The 18,685-nt window shown below is 42.1% G+C and overlaps 1 protein-coding gene across 1 annotated transcript in view; it reads right to left on the minus strand.

Moving 5' to 3' along the window:
• Positions 1-7,741: 7,741 nt before the first annotated feature.
• LOC147691767 (solute carrier family 22 member 6-A-like) overlaps positions 7,742-18,685 on the minus strand; it is a 645,113-nt gene continuing 634,169 nt past the window's right edge. Inside the window, exons 9-10 of the mRNA XM_086936682.1 lie at positions 15,016-15,219; positions 7,742-8,208 (exon numbers count right to left, since the gene is read on the minus strand). Of these exons, the coding sequence (XP_086792808.1) occupies positions 8,127-8,208; positions 15,016-15,219 (286 nt within the window). The 3' untranslated portion in view covers positions 7,742-8,126. The remainder of the gene's footprint in view (positions 8,209-15,015; positions 15,220-18,685) is intronic.

Raw genomic sequence — 18,685 nt, forward strand, 5'->3', positions numbered from 1 at the left:
ACAGGTTGCCTAAACCCAGGAACTATCTTTTTCTATTTTGAAACGTATTAAAAGCACCAGCATGAAAATCTACATTACCTATATGCAGGAAACTGGGTTTAGCCTGTTTTGTACTACCCGTGTCAGGATTATCAGGTCACATAATGGAAAAAGACACTTTGTAAGCACAACTGTTCACAAGACTGGAAGTAAAAAGAAGATGATTCACAAACAAAAGACGAAGTCACGGCAGTTACCGCTTCTAAAATGGCGGCGGGGAGTCCATGCACAGAGCTGCAAGTTAGGGCTCTAGTGTATGGGAGCAATCCACTAGCTCCAGGTGTCGTGCCCATTTTGTGGCTCACTTCACCGAACGTTTTCAGGAGAATAGGCGTTTGAATCAAGCATCGCAAAGTTTAACCTAGGGAAATACTTTGTCGCGTTAGTTTTTCATTTTGAACATCTTAATTGCGGTTTCAGAAGACACAGAGGAAGCCGCCTTCAAGTAAGACTGTTCTGTTTTGAGTAGTGCATGCGCAGTGAGAAGAACTGTCTCAAATTCACTCATGCGCATAAATTAATCCTAGAAGTGTGGTGAGCATGTTCCATGTTGTAACGCTGCATTTTCAGTTAAACGATTCTTAGAGTCAGCACAAGTCCGCTGAAGCAGTTTCAGGTCAAATTGTTAAAACTACAGAGAGGAAGATATCGAGTTTTTCGCGAGTAAAAGAAAGTACAAGACTTTTAGGTTAAGGATAATATTAGTTTTGGAGTGAGGTAACTTCAAGGGAAATATTGAATCCAACAAGAGAAAGATAATATAAAGCACATCAAGCCTTATACACACTGATAGTTAGGTGAAGTAAATTAACTAATTCACAAAATTCACTTATCAGACAGAATTCATTTAGAACTTCAGCTGTGTATCTAATAGGTGAGACATCTACAATACACAGGGAGAGAGAGTTTGATTAAAGAGTCTAAGAGGAGAAATAATTAATACATTTAACATTTATTTCACAGCAAAAAGAAGTCAATAATCACCAAATAGAAGAGAAGAATAGGCCATATCAGGACGGGTAGGTTAAATGAAGGTTACACAAAATTAAAGAAGGTAGGGCTGTCAAGGTATTAATGAGTTATTTTTCTTACAGTTAATACTTACCTGTCAAGCAGAAGAAGTGAAGAATAGAAGTTGTCTGAAGCTGAAGAAGAATCAGACACATTGTGGCTGTCTCTTCATTGTCCCATCCCCTTCCCCCGCGGGGTTTATTTGGTTACACGCTGCTATATTGCGTGTGACTGAGGAATCCTGCTGAGGCATTGGGAACCTGCGACATTCTGCTCCTGTGCATTTTGGGGAAGGCATCACCCTGACAACCCGCCACCTTAGTCTCCACATTATCATTAGGAAACGGGATACACCAAAGGCATTTATTTGGCTCACATCAGACCCTAGTATTTGAAGAGCATCTTTGTTGGATCTAGAGCCCAGTGCCTGGCATTTTGGAGTAAGCCACTTTTTCTGGGCAAGAGATATGTGGAGCAAAAGAAAAACACATGCCCCAGCTACAGTTTCTGGGCCAGCATGGGTTTGATTCCATCAAGAAATTCTAATGAACGATATGATACTTTGAATTGAAGGAATCGGTCTATCATAGGACCAATAGTGGAATCTTAAGTATGTATTTCTTGGTGACTGAGTATATATCACAAACTTCCCAAAAATCACTATACCCGATCTTGAAAGGGAATCTTTCACAAATCTAAACCAGGGAATGTTTCCTGTACTTGGAATCCTCAACACATCTCTGAAGCCATCCAAATAAGACAAAAGAGCTGATGCAGACCAAATTCATTGCCAGAATACAATTGGCTTTAGATCTATTTCCTCAGATATTGCTTGACACCTTCTAAACTGGGTTCAGTAAAGGCTACAGTACAGAGACGGTTACACTAAATATTTTAGATGACCTCCACAGATCGTTGGACATTAGCCAAGCCTGCCTCCTAGTCCTCCTAGGCCTCTCGGCTGCCGTTGATGCTGTCAACCATGACATCCTCCTTAACACTCTCTCACAGCATGCAGGCATCCATGGGACTGCCCTTCAGTGGTTCACCTTCTTTCTAGACCAACACTCACAGCTAATCAAGCTCAGCAACTCAACCTCAAAAAACAACACCATTCCAAATGGGTCAATACTTTCTCCTACAGTGTTCAACCTCTATATGGAACCCCTTGAAATGATCCTAAAGCAAGCTAGAATAACCTAGTATCTATATGCAGATGACAACCAACTCTACTTGACAATCTCATCAGTCAAAGACATCCGGCATCTAAATAACACTCTCCTCGCAGTTGAAGCCTGGGTGACTAGCAACCTCCTCAAACCAAACCCCAGCAAAACTGAACTCCTTCCATTCATTCCAAATAAAATTCATTTCCTGCAGAAAGCTGTATAGACAACCTCATGACATTAAACTGCAAACTGACCATCTCCAACTCTTTTAAATCCTTGGGGATTACACTTGACTGCCACCTAAGCATTAAAAACAATATCAATGCCTCTGCTAAAAGCACATTCTATACGCTGAAAAACCTTTAAAAAGTCAAACCCTTCATCCCCATTGAATACCTAAAGATGGTGGTGCAATCCTTGGTCCTGCCCAAGGTGGACTATGGCAATGCAATGGTTATGAGTGCCACAAAGTCTTGCCTAGCCCCATTGAAAGCCACATTCCACACTGCGGCTAGATTTACATCCAAGGATCACATCACTCACAACCTCAAACAACTCAACAACCTGCCAATCGAAGCCACGGCCATACTCAAACCGGCCTTCGTAACTCATAAAGCAATCTACACTGAAAAACCAATGTACCTCACAAATAAACTGTCAAAAGCCTGCCAAAAGAGACCTCTAGGAAGCTTAAACAGTCTACTCTGTAAGAGAAAGAAATCTCGCACCCGCTCCTTTTCTGGGAAGGCTCCTAGAATCTGAAATTCCCTGCCCCAGGACCTCTGGGAAAATCAATTCTTCCCTCACTTCAAGAAGAAACTGAAGCTTCTTCTCTTCAACAAATACCTAAACTCACCCCTAAAGCCCCCTAAAGCTAGCCTGCAGACGCCCTCCCAGAACCTTCTAAATAAATTGGTGTACCACTACCCGGGTAAAAACTGTTCCTCTAATTCCTTCTATTCTCCGGATTTTACTGTTAATATGTACTTTTTATGCTATGCCTCCGGCAATCCTGTACAATTGCTGCTGTACTCTGTACATTTATGTGTACCGCTACTACCTCAAAATTTAATCTGCAATTTTCCCAAATGTTCTTGCACTCTTCCCTGCATACTGTCACCTTGCATCTATATTTACTGGAAGTGTATCTTGTGTTGTTGCTGCTTATGCTATTTCTCATATACCTTGTCCTTTTCTGTCACTATGTGTCTGTATTAACTCCAAATGTATCTTAAGTATACACTACTTGAGATAACTCTGTGAAGCGCTCTGATGCCCTTGGGTCAAGTTCACACTATAGAACTCAATAAAAAATAAACACATTTTAAAAAATTAAGAATGGCCACTCAGCTGTCTTTGTGCTTCTGTTCTGCTGTGTTGTTATCAGCTTATTGCTTGAGGCCAAAAAAGGATAGCTGATGGGGTAGTAAAAGTGTGGCAATGCTAGGGGGTCCCAACTGGTCTAATAGAGAGGTGATGGCTCACACCATACACACACACCTTATTAATCTATTGGTGAAGGAGTATAAAACCCAGTTATAATATGCATATATTAAAAGGTGCATCTATCCACCATCTTGGAAGGATTCAGCTATTGTTTAGCTCCACTTCATCTATTTAGTTACAATAACATTTGTATGGCTTATAAGTGGCTGCACTTCTTGATATTGATATGATTGAACATTGGGGCTGTGCCTCTGTTTTGATTTCTATTTTAAGATAATGTTAAATAAGTCTAGTGTCTTTTCTTATGAATGTTATTGTAATTAAATTCTCAAGAAATACCTGTAAGTTCCATAAGGAGCAGCTGGGAAGATCTATGGCCATAACACAGTGACTCATCCCTTCCAATTACGATTGAGAATAAACTTGAGATGCCTCTACTTCTCACTTAAAGTCCAAGATGAGGGTGTTACAGCATGGCCTTGCAGTGTATCAGAAAGCTGTTCCCTCTGGCCTTGCAATGTTCACAAAAATCATTGCCATGCATGTCTCGGTCACCTCAATGGACATGATCGCTGTAGTTCCTAACTCCATTTTTGGGTTCTTGACTAGAAGTGCAGAGCTGTTGTCCATTGACAGCTTTGTCAATGTGATGTAATACAAGTACAGTGAGAAAATTCCCCTTTCCAGGATGCCACAGTATATTATCTGTAGTACAACAGGTCTCTGGGCTTTAGCTAACTCAGTCTCACACTGACAGATGGCATACAGCCCTGGTATGGTGCTAAACTCTTCCTTATTCTTCCTTAATTCTTACTGTGTCTCCCAGTCTTTATGCTTAATGTAGTTACCTTGTTGTTATGGTTAAGTTAAAGTTAACAAAATGCAGTAGATGTCTGGAGGCACGTTGTAGACTTATGATGATTGTTATTCCACTTACTGGTGACATGCAAGGAAATGTAACTGTAATATCCCTCAAGAAGCGTTTGTGTTGGAATTAGCAAACCTCTTTTTTGCGAAAGCCTTGAGGCCCCTCCACATGCCATTATACCTTTGCATCAACTTGCTGTTCCCTCTTTTAAGGACCACTGCAGTTTTTGAAGAATCACATCTTTGTGCCACAACAGTAGTTATCTTACTAAGCATTGACATGGTAACTTAGCCAGAGTTTTTCTTGTTCCTTCACTAATGTTTCCTGAGAAAATGCTTGCTTCAAATGAGACTGACAGTTCTAGATTTGGTGCAACCGACCTTAATAATGGGATACCCATTAATGATATCTAGGGCATCTTTGACACAGAACGTATTTTGTGTCATGGTGTATATACTTATCATTATATTAGATGTGTATGTGCAGTGATAACGTTTGTAGTGCTTGGGCAGGAGCATTCACACATCTGCAGAGGAGGCACACAAGGGAAAGAACACTGAAATAATACCTCAAGCTAGAGAGGGATGGATGAAAAAGAAAATCAATGGAAACCCAACTATTACCTGAATGAGAACAGATATTACACAAAGGTCTCTTTGATTCTCATCCCTTTTACTAACAAAAGTAAATCCATTTAATGTGCTCACCTTGGAGGGTTCCAAGAGCCAAATAAATCAGGTACCAAACAATCTGGTCAATTGAAACAAACACATGAGTTTAAAGGGTTTCAAAGAGGTAAGGAGCTCCAGGGATACAACTTATTTCATGATGTACACAGGAAGTTGGGAAGAGGGACACACCATCTGAAATGGAAAGTCCCTCCTTCCTACCATCATCTTAGATTGGTGTAAGTGTTTATCACCATTACAATATATATGATTGTATTCTTGGAAATACAGATTGTGTCATACTAGGATTTGAGAGGGTTTTCTGTCACAAACTACAAAACTATTAGGCCCAAAATATAACTACTTTAGTATTGGGGAGGCCAATATATATATAGCTATAGATTTACAATACTTAAGCCCACATATATGGCCCTTGACAATCTTCAATTTTGAGTTGGGAAAAAAAATAAGGGTGGGTGGAGTTCAGGAAGTTCTACTCTGTGGAATCCAGCGCAGTTAGGCAAAAACTCTGTGAAATTCTGCAGAGTTCCACGTTCAGAGGAATGTTGCCCGGTCAGCATAGGTGACGTCATGGACCCTTGTTAAACGAAACAACGCCTCCTGCAGTGGTGAAACATGGGGTTGGTGCAGACGGAAGTGTGGAATCAGGTTTGTTGTGATACATCACATGCAACTGCCTACAATACAGAATTCCAGAGCTCAGCCTTGCGGGGAACACCCTGACTTACCCCGTAGAGTGTTGCCTTCCCTTCTCTCTTTAGGGTCGAACTCCGCAGATAGGATGTGGTTGCCGGCACACCCCAACAATTTCTGGATAGCCACGTGAACCTGTGCCTTCTTGGCCTCTGGAGCTGGTGGAAGAGACTGAGAGTCAGCAGGAGGAGCCGCCGCCATTGCCTTTTGAGCAAAGGGGTTGGTGAGCACTAGGCCTAAAGAGCACGCCCGTAAACTCCACTCCGCCGATGGCTGGTGGAGTTTTTGTCCCTAAACTGCTCACTGTGCTTGAAGCAGAGAGTGCCCAAACTCTGCAAACTCCATCCACAAGCAGAGTTTACCACCTACCCCTACAAAAAAAACAGTTTGACATCTCAAGATCTATAGCATAATCCACTTTTGAAAAGCAACACTGACCTTATATATGCACCTCAATGTCTAAGAACAGCTAAGAGGGTGAGTTTCAGCTCAAAAGAGAGAAAGGGTTGTTGTTTTTGACTGGCACTGAAGTAAGTGTTATGTTAAGAAAAAAAATTATTAGAAAACTGACACTTTGATGAAAAAACAACGTGCTTGCACTTTCTTTGTGAATGCTAAACAGCTTTACCATTTATCCCAGCTTACTTGGGATAGCATTCATTCTTCACATCACTTGCCTCATACTCTTAATGGCGTTTCAAATATTACTTGTCTCAAACATTGATAAGCAGTCTCATTTATGTCTCCACAACACATCTTGTACCATTCTGTTTTCTGCCTCATTCGTTCCAGTATCACTGGTTTAGCACAGTATCAATCCTCCTTTAGTTCACTTGTCTTCACTTAATCGGAGTGTCCCTTATTTCCATATCACGTGACATATACTCATCAATCTGGGGCCGTATTACAGTAAGTGCCCCCGGAATGTATCAGGCGTTTCCGCCCGCTTTGCATGCCCCTGGGGGACTTTGGTATTACAGAAAAGGGCGCAGACGCCTGTGCTTCCCCTTCGGTAATACCAACAGTAATGGTGCACTTCAAGCTCCAGCGCTACCTTCAGGGGGCATTCCCTCATTTACATAGGGGCATGCCTTATGCAAATGAGGGAATTCCTTTCCCTTTGCACCCGTGCTATATTACAGACGCGGACGCAGAGGTAAAGAAGCTCTCAGGGGGCACAATCACAGTGTACCACCTTCTAGGTGGCGGGAGTGCACCTCCTGAGAGCAGCACTTAGCAGGGGGTAAAGGGGGTCCTATGGACCCTTCAGACATCTCCTTGCAGGTGGGTGCAGTCACTGACCACATCCGCCTGCAAGGGATCTCTAATCCCCTGTAAAAGTACAGGCGGGTGCAGCCTGCACTGTGAAAACATGGAGCGGCTGCAAGCAGCAGCTCGTGTTTTCACCTGAATGCGCTGCCCTGGGTCAGCACTGGGTCAGCACGAGTTCACAGATGCCCTGGGGGCAGCGCAATAATCCTTGTAGGGTACATTTTCAGTGTTTATGGTGCGCCGGGAGCAAAGAATGAAAATGCGTAATACAGCCTCTAGTCTCAGTCATTCTGTTGCATCTTTGCAAGATCATACTCTTCAAAGATATATATCTTACTTCATCATTCTATTCCTCACGTTTTTTAATAATCTTGTTAATTGTTTGGACTCATAAGCTTTCAGAACAACTATGGAAAAGCAACAGACTTGCTATGTCTTTGCAAACACTAAACAGCATCACTCATTACCTTATATCCAAGCACAATTGAACAGTTAAGCCTTGAGAAGCCATCGGACAGCAAATTAATGGAGATCATTAACATTTTTAGGGCAGTCATTTTATTTATGCAGGGAAGAAAGTAGTAGAAAGCCATCATCAATAATGTTATCAGTCTGAGTTTTTTACCAGTAGCGCAGTTCCCTACTTCAGTTCAGTGTACAATAAGCAGCTACCTTCTTTGCTACATATTCAATGTAACATTTCATTATATATTCAATAAAATACTCTTGCATTTTGTTTCCTGACCCAGATAGGTAGGATGGCCTTCCCTCCTTACAACAGTTAAAAATGACGGGCACTCTGTACACCTTCTCATCCCTTCCCAAACATCCAGAAAATACTTGGGATGGATGTATAGCTTAAGTGTCCTCCAATACTTCTGATTCCTTTTACAGATGCTGAATTTCTTCCCATAAGCCACCAGGTCAGGAATGTGGTGATTAGCAGGTTGTGCTCACAGGACTCTTGAGTAAGATGTTCTCTGCTGTTTCATTGTTGTGCTGTGATTTACTCTGTTTTTTTCTTTAAAGGGAGAAGAAACAAAGACAGATAAGCAGTTATAAGACTAATGTTGAAGGCATTAACCTGTTAATTAGTAAAATCTCAGCTTCAAATCATTTCTTTCTCTAACACCAGCACCCATGCCAGACACAACCTTTCCTCTTTATAAAACATCAGGGTTGACACTAAAACAGAGGCCCCAGTATAGCTCTGGAGGGTTGTATGCTAAAATTGCTAAATGTGCGAAATTTTCACGACAACCATAGACTATGTATATGAGCATATGTAGATTAATAGTATGTAAATATGTCTTATGCGGGACCCCTGAAAATATTGCCTGGGTCTGACCCTTCCTGACCTATTATTGACACTCCTGCATACAAGATCCCTTAAGTAGATCTAAACTAAGGCCCATTGGGACTCTTGTATGCTTTTCCCAGGATCCATACTTGCTTCCTTATATCCTGCCACTTGTCTCCATCTCTACCTCAGTGACTTCAACCTCAGTCCCAACAAGTATTCTAGACATGGTTTTTATTCAAGCCTTTAAAGATCTGTCATATCATCTCCACTGTTACTCAAAATGAGAATGTGGAGAATTTAGTGAACACATATGCTGTCCTGGTTGAACTACTAACCAGCAATGACCATGCAAGTTTCAATATTGCAGTTGAATCCAAAACCTGATTGTCAATGACCGCAAATCTGTTGCTTTCAGGTGGAAAGAGGGTCTAGAGAATACAAATCTGTGTCTACTATTTAGAAAACCACTTTATCTTTACATAGTTTTATAATGCAGTCTAACTCAATATTCAATATTTAGCATTTATATTCAGACTTTATTATATTCCTAGTACATTGTATAAATGGAGAAGTTGAGCATAGTCAGAGTTTTATCAATTTGGTAAACCAGACACCAATCTCAGTCACAAGTTTGTGTCACCTAAAAAGATTCAGTCACTCTGTAATTAAATCTTGCCCTTCTCAGCATTGGTTCCCAAGAAATATATTTGATTTTCTGAGCATTGTATGATGTTGAGGGCAGATTTTGATCAACAATCCTCACTGTGTTTTGTTTATTGCCATTGGTTGCTAACTGTTGCTTGCTAAATCGTGGATAGGTATGCAACTGTAAAGCTTTGGCCACAGACACTCTGAGTTTCTGTCTTAATACTACACCGATGAGAGCATTTTACTTTCAGAAAAAGGACAAAATCTATTTCATTTTTTCTGATGGAATACACTTTCTTTTGAAAATACAGCAATACAGTTATAAACATTACTTTCCAAAAATTGCAAGTTTATTTTAATCTTTTTCCACATGTGGCAATGCACTACTCCAATGTGCTATTGACAAGACTGAGTTAAATGAAAACATCAACAACTATGTGTGACAAATCCCATTAATCTCATTGATGATTTTCATGTATTTTCAAGCGCCTATTCCACAGTCTTTCAAATCATAGACAGATTCGCCCCTCCCTCATTTCAGTCTCATGTCTCAACAACTCTTATACCCAAAGACATCCTCATCCACATACCATCACTGTCTCACCACAGAATAGCACCACTATCAACATCTCAAGACTCAAATTATCACTTGATGCATTCTTCCAGTCTCTAAAGAATGTGCAGAAGGCACTAAATACCTCTTCAACTCCCTAGAACATTATCTCAAATGAGCAGCCTTGTTCCCTGTTCAATAATACCTTCTGTAAGCACTCAACAAGTCTTATTTCTTTGGCACCTTCATTCTGAAAGCCGGGCAGCCCAATCCACCCTTGATCCCACCAACCAGATCCTATACATAAAAATGCATGCTCACCTCTACCATGGTTGAATTTATGAGCAGTGCTCCTATATTTTCATCCGTGGTTTTGTGATTTATTTTTGTTGCTTAGTAGAACTACCCTCTTTTATTCCCTTTGTTTGCACCCTTGTATCTTTTCTTCTTTTTAAGGGAGTGCCCCTCTATCACAACTTTCACCTTTTACATCTTTCCACTTAATTTGTTGCTTAACTTCATATTTGTTTTTCTGTGCCTCTCCTCTTTCCTTTAGTAACATTTTTGCTTGCTGGGTCTGTTTACCCATTGCACCCTTGCAACTTCCTCGGTATTTCCTTCCTGATTTTTCACTTAACTTTCTCTTTGCTTTCGTGTTTGTTCTCCCCTTTCCTAATTCCAGGCTGGTTACCTATCCCTTCAAGATGTAATAGACCCAGAAACCGTCTGCTGCAGCCAATGTTTCTATTTGTTTTGACCGATCCTTGTTTTTTCATCTTTATCTTTTTTGTCTTACTAGGACTAAAGTTTTAAGAATTGTAGAGTTTTTCTTTTCTTATTGCTATAGCAAGCATAGGATTTTATCTAGGAAACCTTTTCTTCATGGAAATAATTTGTCCAAATTTCTCAATTTTTACAACATGTAGATTCACTAGCCTGGGGATCATCAGACTGTTAAAATGTAAATATTTGAAGAGTCAAGAGAGATGTCAATGAATTTCCCTCTTATTTCACCACTATTATATAAGCTATCCTCTCTCTGCATGGTTCCTCCCAATACTTTTAAGCCTTCTTACACTTACCCTGTAGTTCCTTCTTTCTGGTACTCAAGAAAGTGAACTATGTTAGGTCACTCAGTGCATCACACATTTCAATCAACTTCCACAACATGCAATGCTCCAAATCAACTCTCTCTCATGTTTAAGATGTGTTCAATTTAGCCCTATGAAATTGTTTCTCCTCAAATCTTAAACTCTGTGATCTATCTTCTGACTTTTGCATAGAAGATCATGATTTCATTCCCATTTCCCAATTTGAACTGAGTGTTATAGACACAATACTCCCCACTTCCTCTCTTGTATAGTCAACCTGTCATCTATAATGTACTTCATCTTCAATCAAACCCCCACCCATTCCTTTTCTATTTGTGTCTTACAGAGCTGCATGCTCATCCTGTCTCATCTCTACTGTGACAACATCATGTCCAATTTTACTTCACTTTTTACAATTTAAAGATGCCACACCTAACTACTTTTCTTTCCTCACACTATGCCATCACATACATACCGTCCTCACACAGTATCACCGCTATTGCTCAGTGAATGGTTGTGTACGGTTTCATGAAGGATCCCTACTGAGCCAAAGTCACATATTTCTTCTTCGAACCAGATTCACTATGGCATCCTCTTTCCATTTACCCTCCCTAATTATACCAGCAAGCCCTCACCAAGCTAGTAATCTCAATGTCTAGTTTGAGAGCCAAATGTCCCACCACATAACCACAAGTCCACAGAACATTCTCTTATTGACACTGCTCGGCTAGCTGTTACTGCAACTCAGAACCCTTTTTAAACTACTCACAATTAATTTTGGAGTAATCAAAAGACTGCTCATTGGTACATCGCGGAATCAATAACCCTTCACAGCTCTTTTTCTATCCGCATTGGTCTCATTCAACATTGCCCTCTACGATTTGTTATGCGTTATTCTCTCCCCCTCCACCCTTCCACTTGAGTATACTTAAAATGTCAGGGACCAAATATTCCTCCCAACCTTTAGAAAAACCTTCAAAATATTTGAAAGTTCAATTCAGACCCTGCTATCATGAAGTAAATCCTGATCATCTGTATATTAGCACAACCATATTTAGTTACATTATTCCCGGTGAACCAGACAGCCAATGAGGGATCACCCCTTCTGATAACATGACAGAGTCTCTGCTCAGAGTTCAACACATGTTTAAGACTCTAATAGTGCACAACTGAAATGGATACGTGAAAATCAATTTGGAATACAGCTTACATCACATTGTCAAAATGTGAGGGAAAGCCACTCATAGTGAATGTTGTTGGCAGGTAGCTGGAGTTAAAAGACCATCTGATTCTAAAAGCAATGACATGGCACTGAGTGTGTTACCAGATTATAGTTGTCAGAATACCAACTGATTTAAATAGTGTGTCCTAAATAATCATTTACAAAACAGTGCCCAATTTATTAGAGTTATTAATAGAAAATCAACACTAAATGGATATATTTGTGAACGTTATTTAAGATGTATTATTTATGTCAGACCATTTCTGTGCATGATATTTTGACATACGAAACTGACCTCTAATTATTTCATCGTGCAGTACAGCAAGGATGATTCTCCTGCCTGTCAGTTGTTTTCCTCAATTCTGAAACACCCACTATCTGTTTTGTAGATTCTTATAAAAGTTGTTTTTGTAACAAGTAAATCCCTTCTACTTGCCTCAAAGTCAAGTGTATTTTCCACTGAAATATCTGCTATCGAAAATGTTTACAAACATTGAGAAATTCCTGAACTATCATCTCCACATACTTGAAGGAGCTGTGCTATTGACATGTCTTCATCTGACTCCATTTGATCCCTGAAATCAAGTATCAAACTTCAGCTTTGACATACTTGTTTATCACAGTTCCCTAACTAATGGCAGTGTCAGACCCTATTTGGGGTGGCCATGGGGCAATCAGAGACTACTGGGCCATATCAAATCCCTTCAGCGCTTTGCTGTCAATGGTATCAATGTGAGTAGTCACCGGCTTCCTGGAGAGGTAGTGTGGAATGCATTAAGCGGAGAACCCAAAAATTACCTAACGCCAACTATCCAACCCAGTACGTCTGCTTTTATAAACAAAAGTACTTAAATACTCTAAAAAAATAGCTATTAGGCACAATGATACACTGTGGTTTGGAGCCACTGTACTCAGGGCTGAACGTCCCCCTCCTCCCCTTAGATCTGTAAAAGGGCAGTGTAGTTGCAACTTTTCCAGTGACATGATGGCTCTGCATCCACTCTCTATGGAGATACAGCAGCTTAGTCTGCTAGCCCACAATGATCATGATCACAGTGGTGCAATGCCCCAGCCTTGCTGCTTTGGAATCACTGTAACTCAGCCCTCATCACAACATTTCAGGGCAGCACAGCATCATGGGTCACTGCAGGAAAGAGAGACAATGCTCTGGTTCAGGGTCATGCTGGTTTCTCCCTCTTTAGTGTGTTCTGGGCAAAAAGATTCACAGCTCAGGGGTCTTTTGCTTCTTGCTCAGCCTGTTATTCAGCATCTCCTGCAAAGTTGGTTCTCTCCTTTGCTCTTCTTCTCAGGCAGGCCAGCATTCACGCTTAAGGACAAGGACAAGGACACAACAAAATGCCCCTCTGTGCTTCAATTTATATAAGTAGTGTCAATCAAATAGTAACCACTGAACAAAAACCTTCCCTGAAAATAACATGTATAACAAAAAACATATATTCGAACCAATTTATTACATTAAATTCATAATAAAACATATCACACATTCCATAAAAACATTTTTTGTTAAAATCCAATGGAGATGGATTTACCTGGTCAAGTGATTTTAAGCATGAATTTCAATGTTGCTAAAAATATATGTTTTTTGTTATACAAGTTATTTTCAGTGAAGGTTTTGGTTCAGTGGTTACTATTTGGTTGACACTACTTCTACAAATTGAAGCATAGAGGGGAATTTTGTTGTGTGTAACTTTCTTACCCAGTCCCTTCTGGCCTAACTGGGGTAACTACTCTCTTACTTTGTAAGGCTTAAGGACAGGGAGACAGCTCTTCCTTTCATATCAGTCTCCGAGTGGTGCCCCCTCACACCTGAGAAGCTGGCTGTCAGGCAGATGCTGGCTCTTGTTGCATGGCAAACTCTCAGTACTCTGTGGGACACCCCGTCCCTTGATCAAAGAGAACCTGGAATTGGAATACCATATTGATCATCAGGTCCCACATTTGTACAGATAAAGCCTAAAGTGGATGAGTATTTTCTGTCTGCACTTTCAGAATCAGTTTGGATTGGTTTGCCTTTCACTTGCCATTTCCAGGCTGCCTTCCAGACCGCCTTTGTGTTGAGTGATACTCCTCACAGTAGGGCTGTCTCCAGGGTGGGGCACACACAACAGAGACACAAACAGGGGTGAGCATTCAGCACCTTGAAATTAACAGCCACACTTACCAGTGATCAAGAAGAGGGAAAAAAGACCACCCCCACATAAAGGACCATTCCCACTGTGAACAACACAGACTACAGACCCACCTTTCACCCCCACCATCTACCAAATTGCAGTGCTCAGAAAGACTTGCAGTAAAAGGAACTAGTTTAATTTCTAAGGGGAAGTATGTCTCCTGTTTCCACACTTTATTGTCTAAGTCTCCTCCCATCAGCTTCACGAATGTCTGCAGTACATTTCCACTGCCTGGGGGAAAAATGTGCCTACATCTTGGGCACATGAACAGGCAATGGCCTTCCAAAATAGAACAAGCCTCAATTGCTTACATTCACTCATACGGATGATATAGATATACCATGCTAGTCTCACAAAGGCATACCAGAGAACGTGCATGGTGATGTTAGCTCTAGGACCTGGTGAAGCTTTGGAACTTTACATGAGTGGGTCAGTAGGTCTCCAATCATGTGACAGGCATAGGGCTTTGTGCTCATGCTAGATTCGTTTTAAAAACAGGATACCAAATAAATGCAGTTGAGCTCTCAAGGCAGAGAACATGACTGTACATCATGCAGGGGAATTTCCTGTACAAAAAGGCACCCACTCTTTCATAGTGAAAAATAGCACAATGCAGCAGCAAACTTTGTACTGGAAAATCCTTGATCACAAATTTCAGCAACACTCCCTCTCGTCTTATTCTCTCAGTGGATGAATGAAATAATTTGAGGCCTCATTGATCCAGCGCCAAATAAATACCAATATATGATCATTTCCCTCTCACTTTGCTGATGAGATGGATGACTTGGCAGCAGAAATAGTAGTCAACGCAGTACTAACTTGCTCTCAACTTCTTCAATGGTGTCCATCAAGGCCTCATTAAGGGTTTCCTGTAGGAAGCAGGCTGTGATTCCTGATGTAATGGCAGCTCCCCCGAAGATGATGAGTGACAGGGATGGATAATACTCGCTGGTTGTTAAAACCATAGGTGCCACCATACCTCCCACCCGGGCCATGGTGTTGCCAAATCCGAAGCCAGTCTGCCTGTGGAAATGGAGAAAAGAACAAGGGGCTTATTTTCTATAGGGAAATTTAACAGGAATGAAAAAGGAAGAAACATTGAAACATAAATATCATTGCCCACCAGACTTCCATACTCTCCTATGCCCCGGCCAGTCAGTGTACAGCACTGCAGACTCAACTTTCAAATGGAAAGAATGTTGTCAATATTTTAGCTCTCAATTCTCCTCCTTTTTAGGGCTCGCTGCGAAAAGCGCGCGAAAGCGCGCTCTCACAGAGAGAACTATAGCTGTCGACTCAGCCGACAACGAGTGGAAAGTGTTTTCCCATAGGATAACATTGGGCGCATGCACTTTTGCATTATACAGCATGGCAGATAAAACTGGATCGCGACGCGCACCTCGTGGAATGCAGGGGGAGTCTGCAGAGGGGCGCGCGGCGCATATAAACAGGCAGCGTTGGCTAAAGGTGGAGTTCTGTTCCAGCCGCTAACCACCTTCGGGCTCCTGTCAGTAGGATGTTAGCAGCATGCACCCGGGTTAACATAGTTGCTGGTGTAGTGGCCCCTCTAATGCAGTTTTCCTGAGTGATTGCATGAAGCGGACATTATTATAAGGTATTATTATTCTCTGCTGCCCCTTGTTGAGCCGGGGATGTGTTCGTGTAAACATCAGTGGAACTGCTAACAACTTGTAGCCGTTTCTTCACAGAAAATGTTGAGAATGTATGCTATGAGGATCGCACGTGCGCGGAGGCTCTGGTCTAAACTTGGTGACTTTGTTTTTCCATGTGCAAATACGTGCTATCGGATCAATGGCGTCATAGAGAAATAGCTAAAATTAGCCGCCATTATGCGTGGCGGCCGGCTCTCCGCGGCGTGGAGATGATATTTGAGTAAGTGGCCATCGATCAGCTAATGCCTGCCTCGCGCTTGTGCACGAGGGGCTGTGGCTTTAAGTAATCACTGGCTGCCTGTGCCAGCAGCAGCAGAGGCTGCAGTGCCTGCCTCTGCCGGGAGGGAGGGAGGGGAGGGCTCGCCCTACAAGGAGTACGGTAACCTGCAGCGCTAGTGCGGATGAGATGGGGCTCCCAGAGGCGCTCGTGTGAATGTGGCCAGAGCCAGCCCAGGCCCCGGTGCTGCCGCCACCTGTGCGCCCCGGGGGTCACACGGAGGGCACTGGAGCCTGAAAATGGGCTGCTCCAGCAGCAATATAAGCCTAAAGTCCCCGTGTGCGGTGACCATGGTAACGAGGGAGAGTCTGGAGTCCGGCCACTTACTGCAGTTAGGTGCATGGTTCACATCTGGCAGCTCCTGGCTCTGGAGTCTACCACTTCCCGCACGCTGCAATGTTGTGGGATCAGTGCACAGCCCGGCATCTGGAAGGATCTGGTGTGGGATACTGCACCGAAGCACGCCCGGCTCCTACTCAGACGTATGCTCTGCTGAATGGACGCGTGGACAGCCTTTAGCTGCGGACTTGCACGTGTCTTACTTGTGGCGTCTGCTTGTGTTCTGCGTGTGACAGTTAGCAGGTCAGAAAGGTGGCAAACGTGCCGGTCTCTCTTGCTAGGATGAAGGCAACAAATGGTTTACTTCGGGCCGAGCACTGGCTACAGGGGTCCGGGGGAATCCTCTACAGCGGGGCTCCTGCCTTTATACTCCCTGTATCCCCGGCATAGGTGCACGTTTATGTTAACCTGTGGAGAGGTTAATGTTTATGTTTCTTGTCGGATCTAGAGCAAACATCGCATGTTGCTGGCACCTGTATAGCGCCCAGAATGCGGGGCGTAGTAAGGGTGGCATCGACCCTCTCATGCAAGGAAATAAACTACCCCCTTTGTCACTGTGTAGTAATAAAGTGCAGCCATACATTTGGTCCCGAGGACCCCTCACATCCCTTGGCCCCAGTGCATTATTGATAGGCACGTCCCTGACGTACAGCACCTAGACCGCCCTTGGTGCGTCCTTGTATAGACGTGTGTATTGTGTTTTTATACGTATATAAATTGGAGTGTGTATGTCTTTGAAAGTTGGTCATACATTCACACAAATGTGTGGAAGCTACACACACATGTGGGTATTTACAATATTAACAGCATCACTCATCACAACCACAGCATCACTCAGCACCACCACAGCATCACTCAGCCCCACCACAGCACCACTCAGCACCACCACAGCATCACTCAGCACCACCACAGCATCACTCAGCACCACCACAGCACCACTCAGCACCACCACAGCATCACTCAGGGGCACCACAACATCACTATACTCTACCACAGCATCACCGAACGCCACAGCATCACTCGTTGCCACCACAACATCACTCAATGCCACCACAGCATCAATCTGTACAACCATTCAACAACTGGTTCAAATATGTTCTCTCAATGTTTAAGCTTTATTATAAATGTCAAAAAAAATGTTGATATTTCACTTTTGTTCTTGTATTTTCGTCACAATAAAATACACTGGGCCTCATTTATGAGGCCTTGCGTCAGTTTTGCGCTGCGGATGCGTCACTTTTTGTGACGCATCTGCGGCGTAAAACATGCGCCTTGTTGCGCCATATTTAAAAAGTGACGCATCTAGGTAGATGCGTCACTTTTTAAACCCCTGCGCCACATTATACCTGCGTCAGGTATAATGTATGCAGAGGGGGCGTTCCCCCGCAAAAAGCCTCGTAATAGTGACGCAGTGAAATCTATGAGATTTCACTGCGTCACTTTTAGGATGCGGTTGCGTCAAAATCTTGCGCCTGCCTCACAGCAGGCGTAAGACTGACGCAAGCCCTTTCACATGGGGCTTTCCCCATGCGAAAGGACGCATTGCTGGAGATGCGTCACTTTTGTGACACACTCCAGCAATGCGTCACTTTTGCGCTTACAGATGCGTCAGAAATACTGACGTATCTGTAAGTCCTTGCGACATGATGCGTCATACATTAAATATGACGCATCATTGGTGTCGCAAGGAGTGCGCAGTGAAAAGTGACGCATCGCTGTTTTCACGCAGCGATGCGTCACTTTTCATAAATGAGGCCCACTGTACATAATCTTCACAAAAGTTATTTACAAAAGTTTAAGCTATTGCTATTATAAATTACAATAACTTTTAAGAATTAATTATTTAAAAAAAATAAAAGCCATTGTTATTTGTAATATCAATACATGAAAGTCACGTAAATACAACACATATTGCATTACAAATGCTATAGGTGTCACATTTGCGAAAGTTAAAACTATTGGCATTGTAAATGACAAAGCTATTAATTTTGCTATTTTCAAAACCAACACATAAATAAAAAAAATTGTCATTAACAATACCAATAACTCTAACTTTCCTAATGCGAGACCTATTGCATTGCAAATGCTTGTTATTCCAAGCAATTATCTCACCAGGTTCGTACTGTGACCTTTTTGTTTAGGAGTGTTCTCCTGTTAAGTAGACAATGCTTATCATCGAAAGAAATGTTAAAGTAATATG

This window comes from Lissotriton vulgaris, chromosome 9 (genome assembly GCF_964263255.1).
Source record: "Lissotriton vulgaris chromosome 9, aLisVul1.2, whole genome shotgun sequence".
Taxonomy (NCBI): domain Eukaryota; kingdom Metazoa; phylum Chordata; class Amphibia; order Caudata; family Salamandridae; genus Lissotriton; species Lissotriton vulgaris.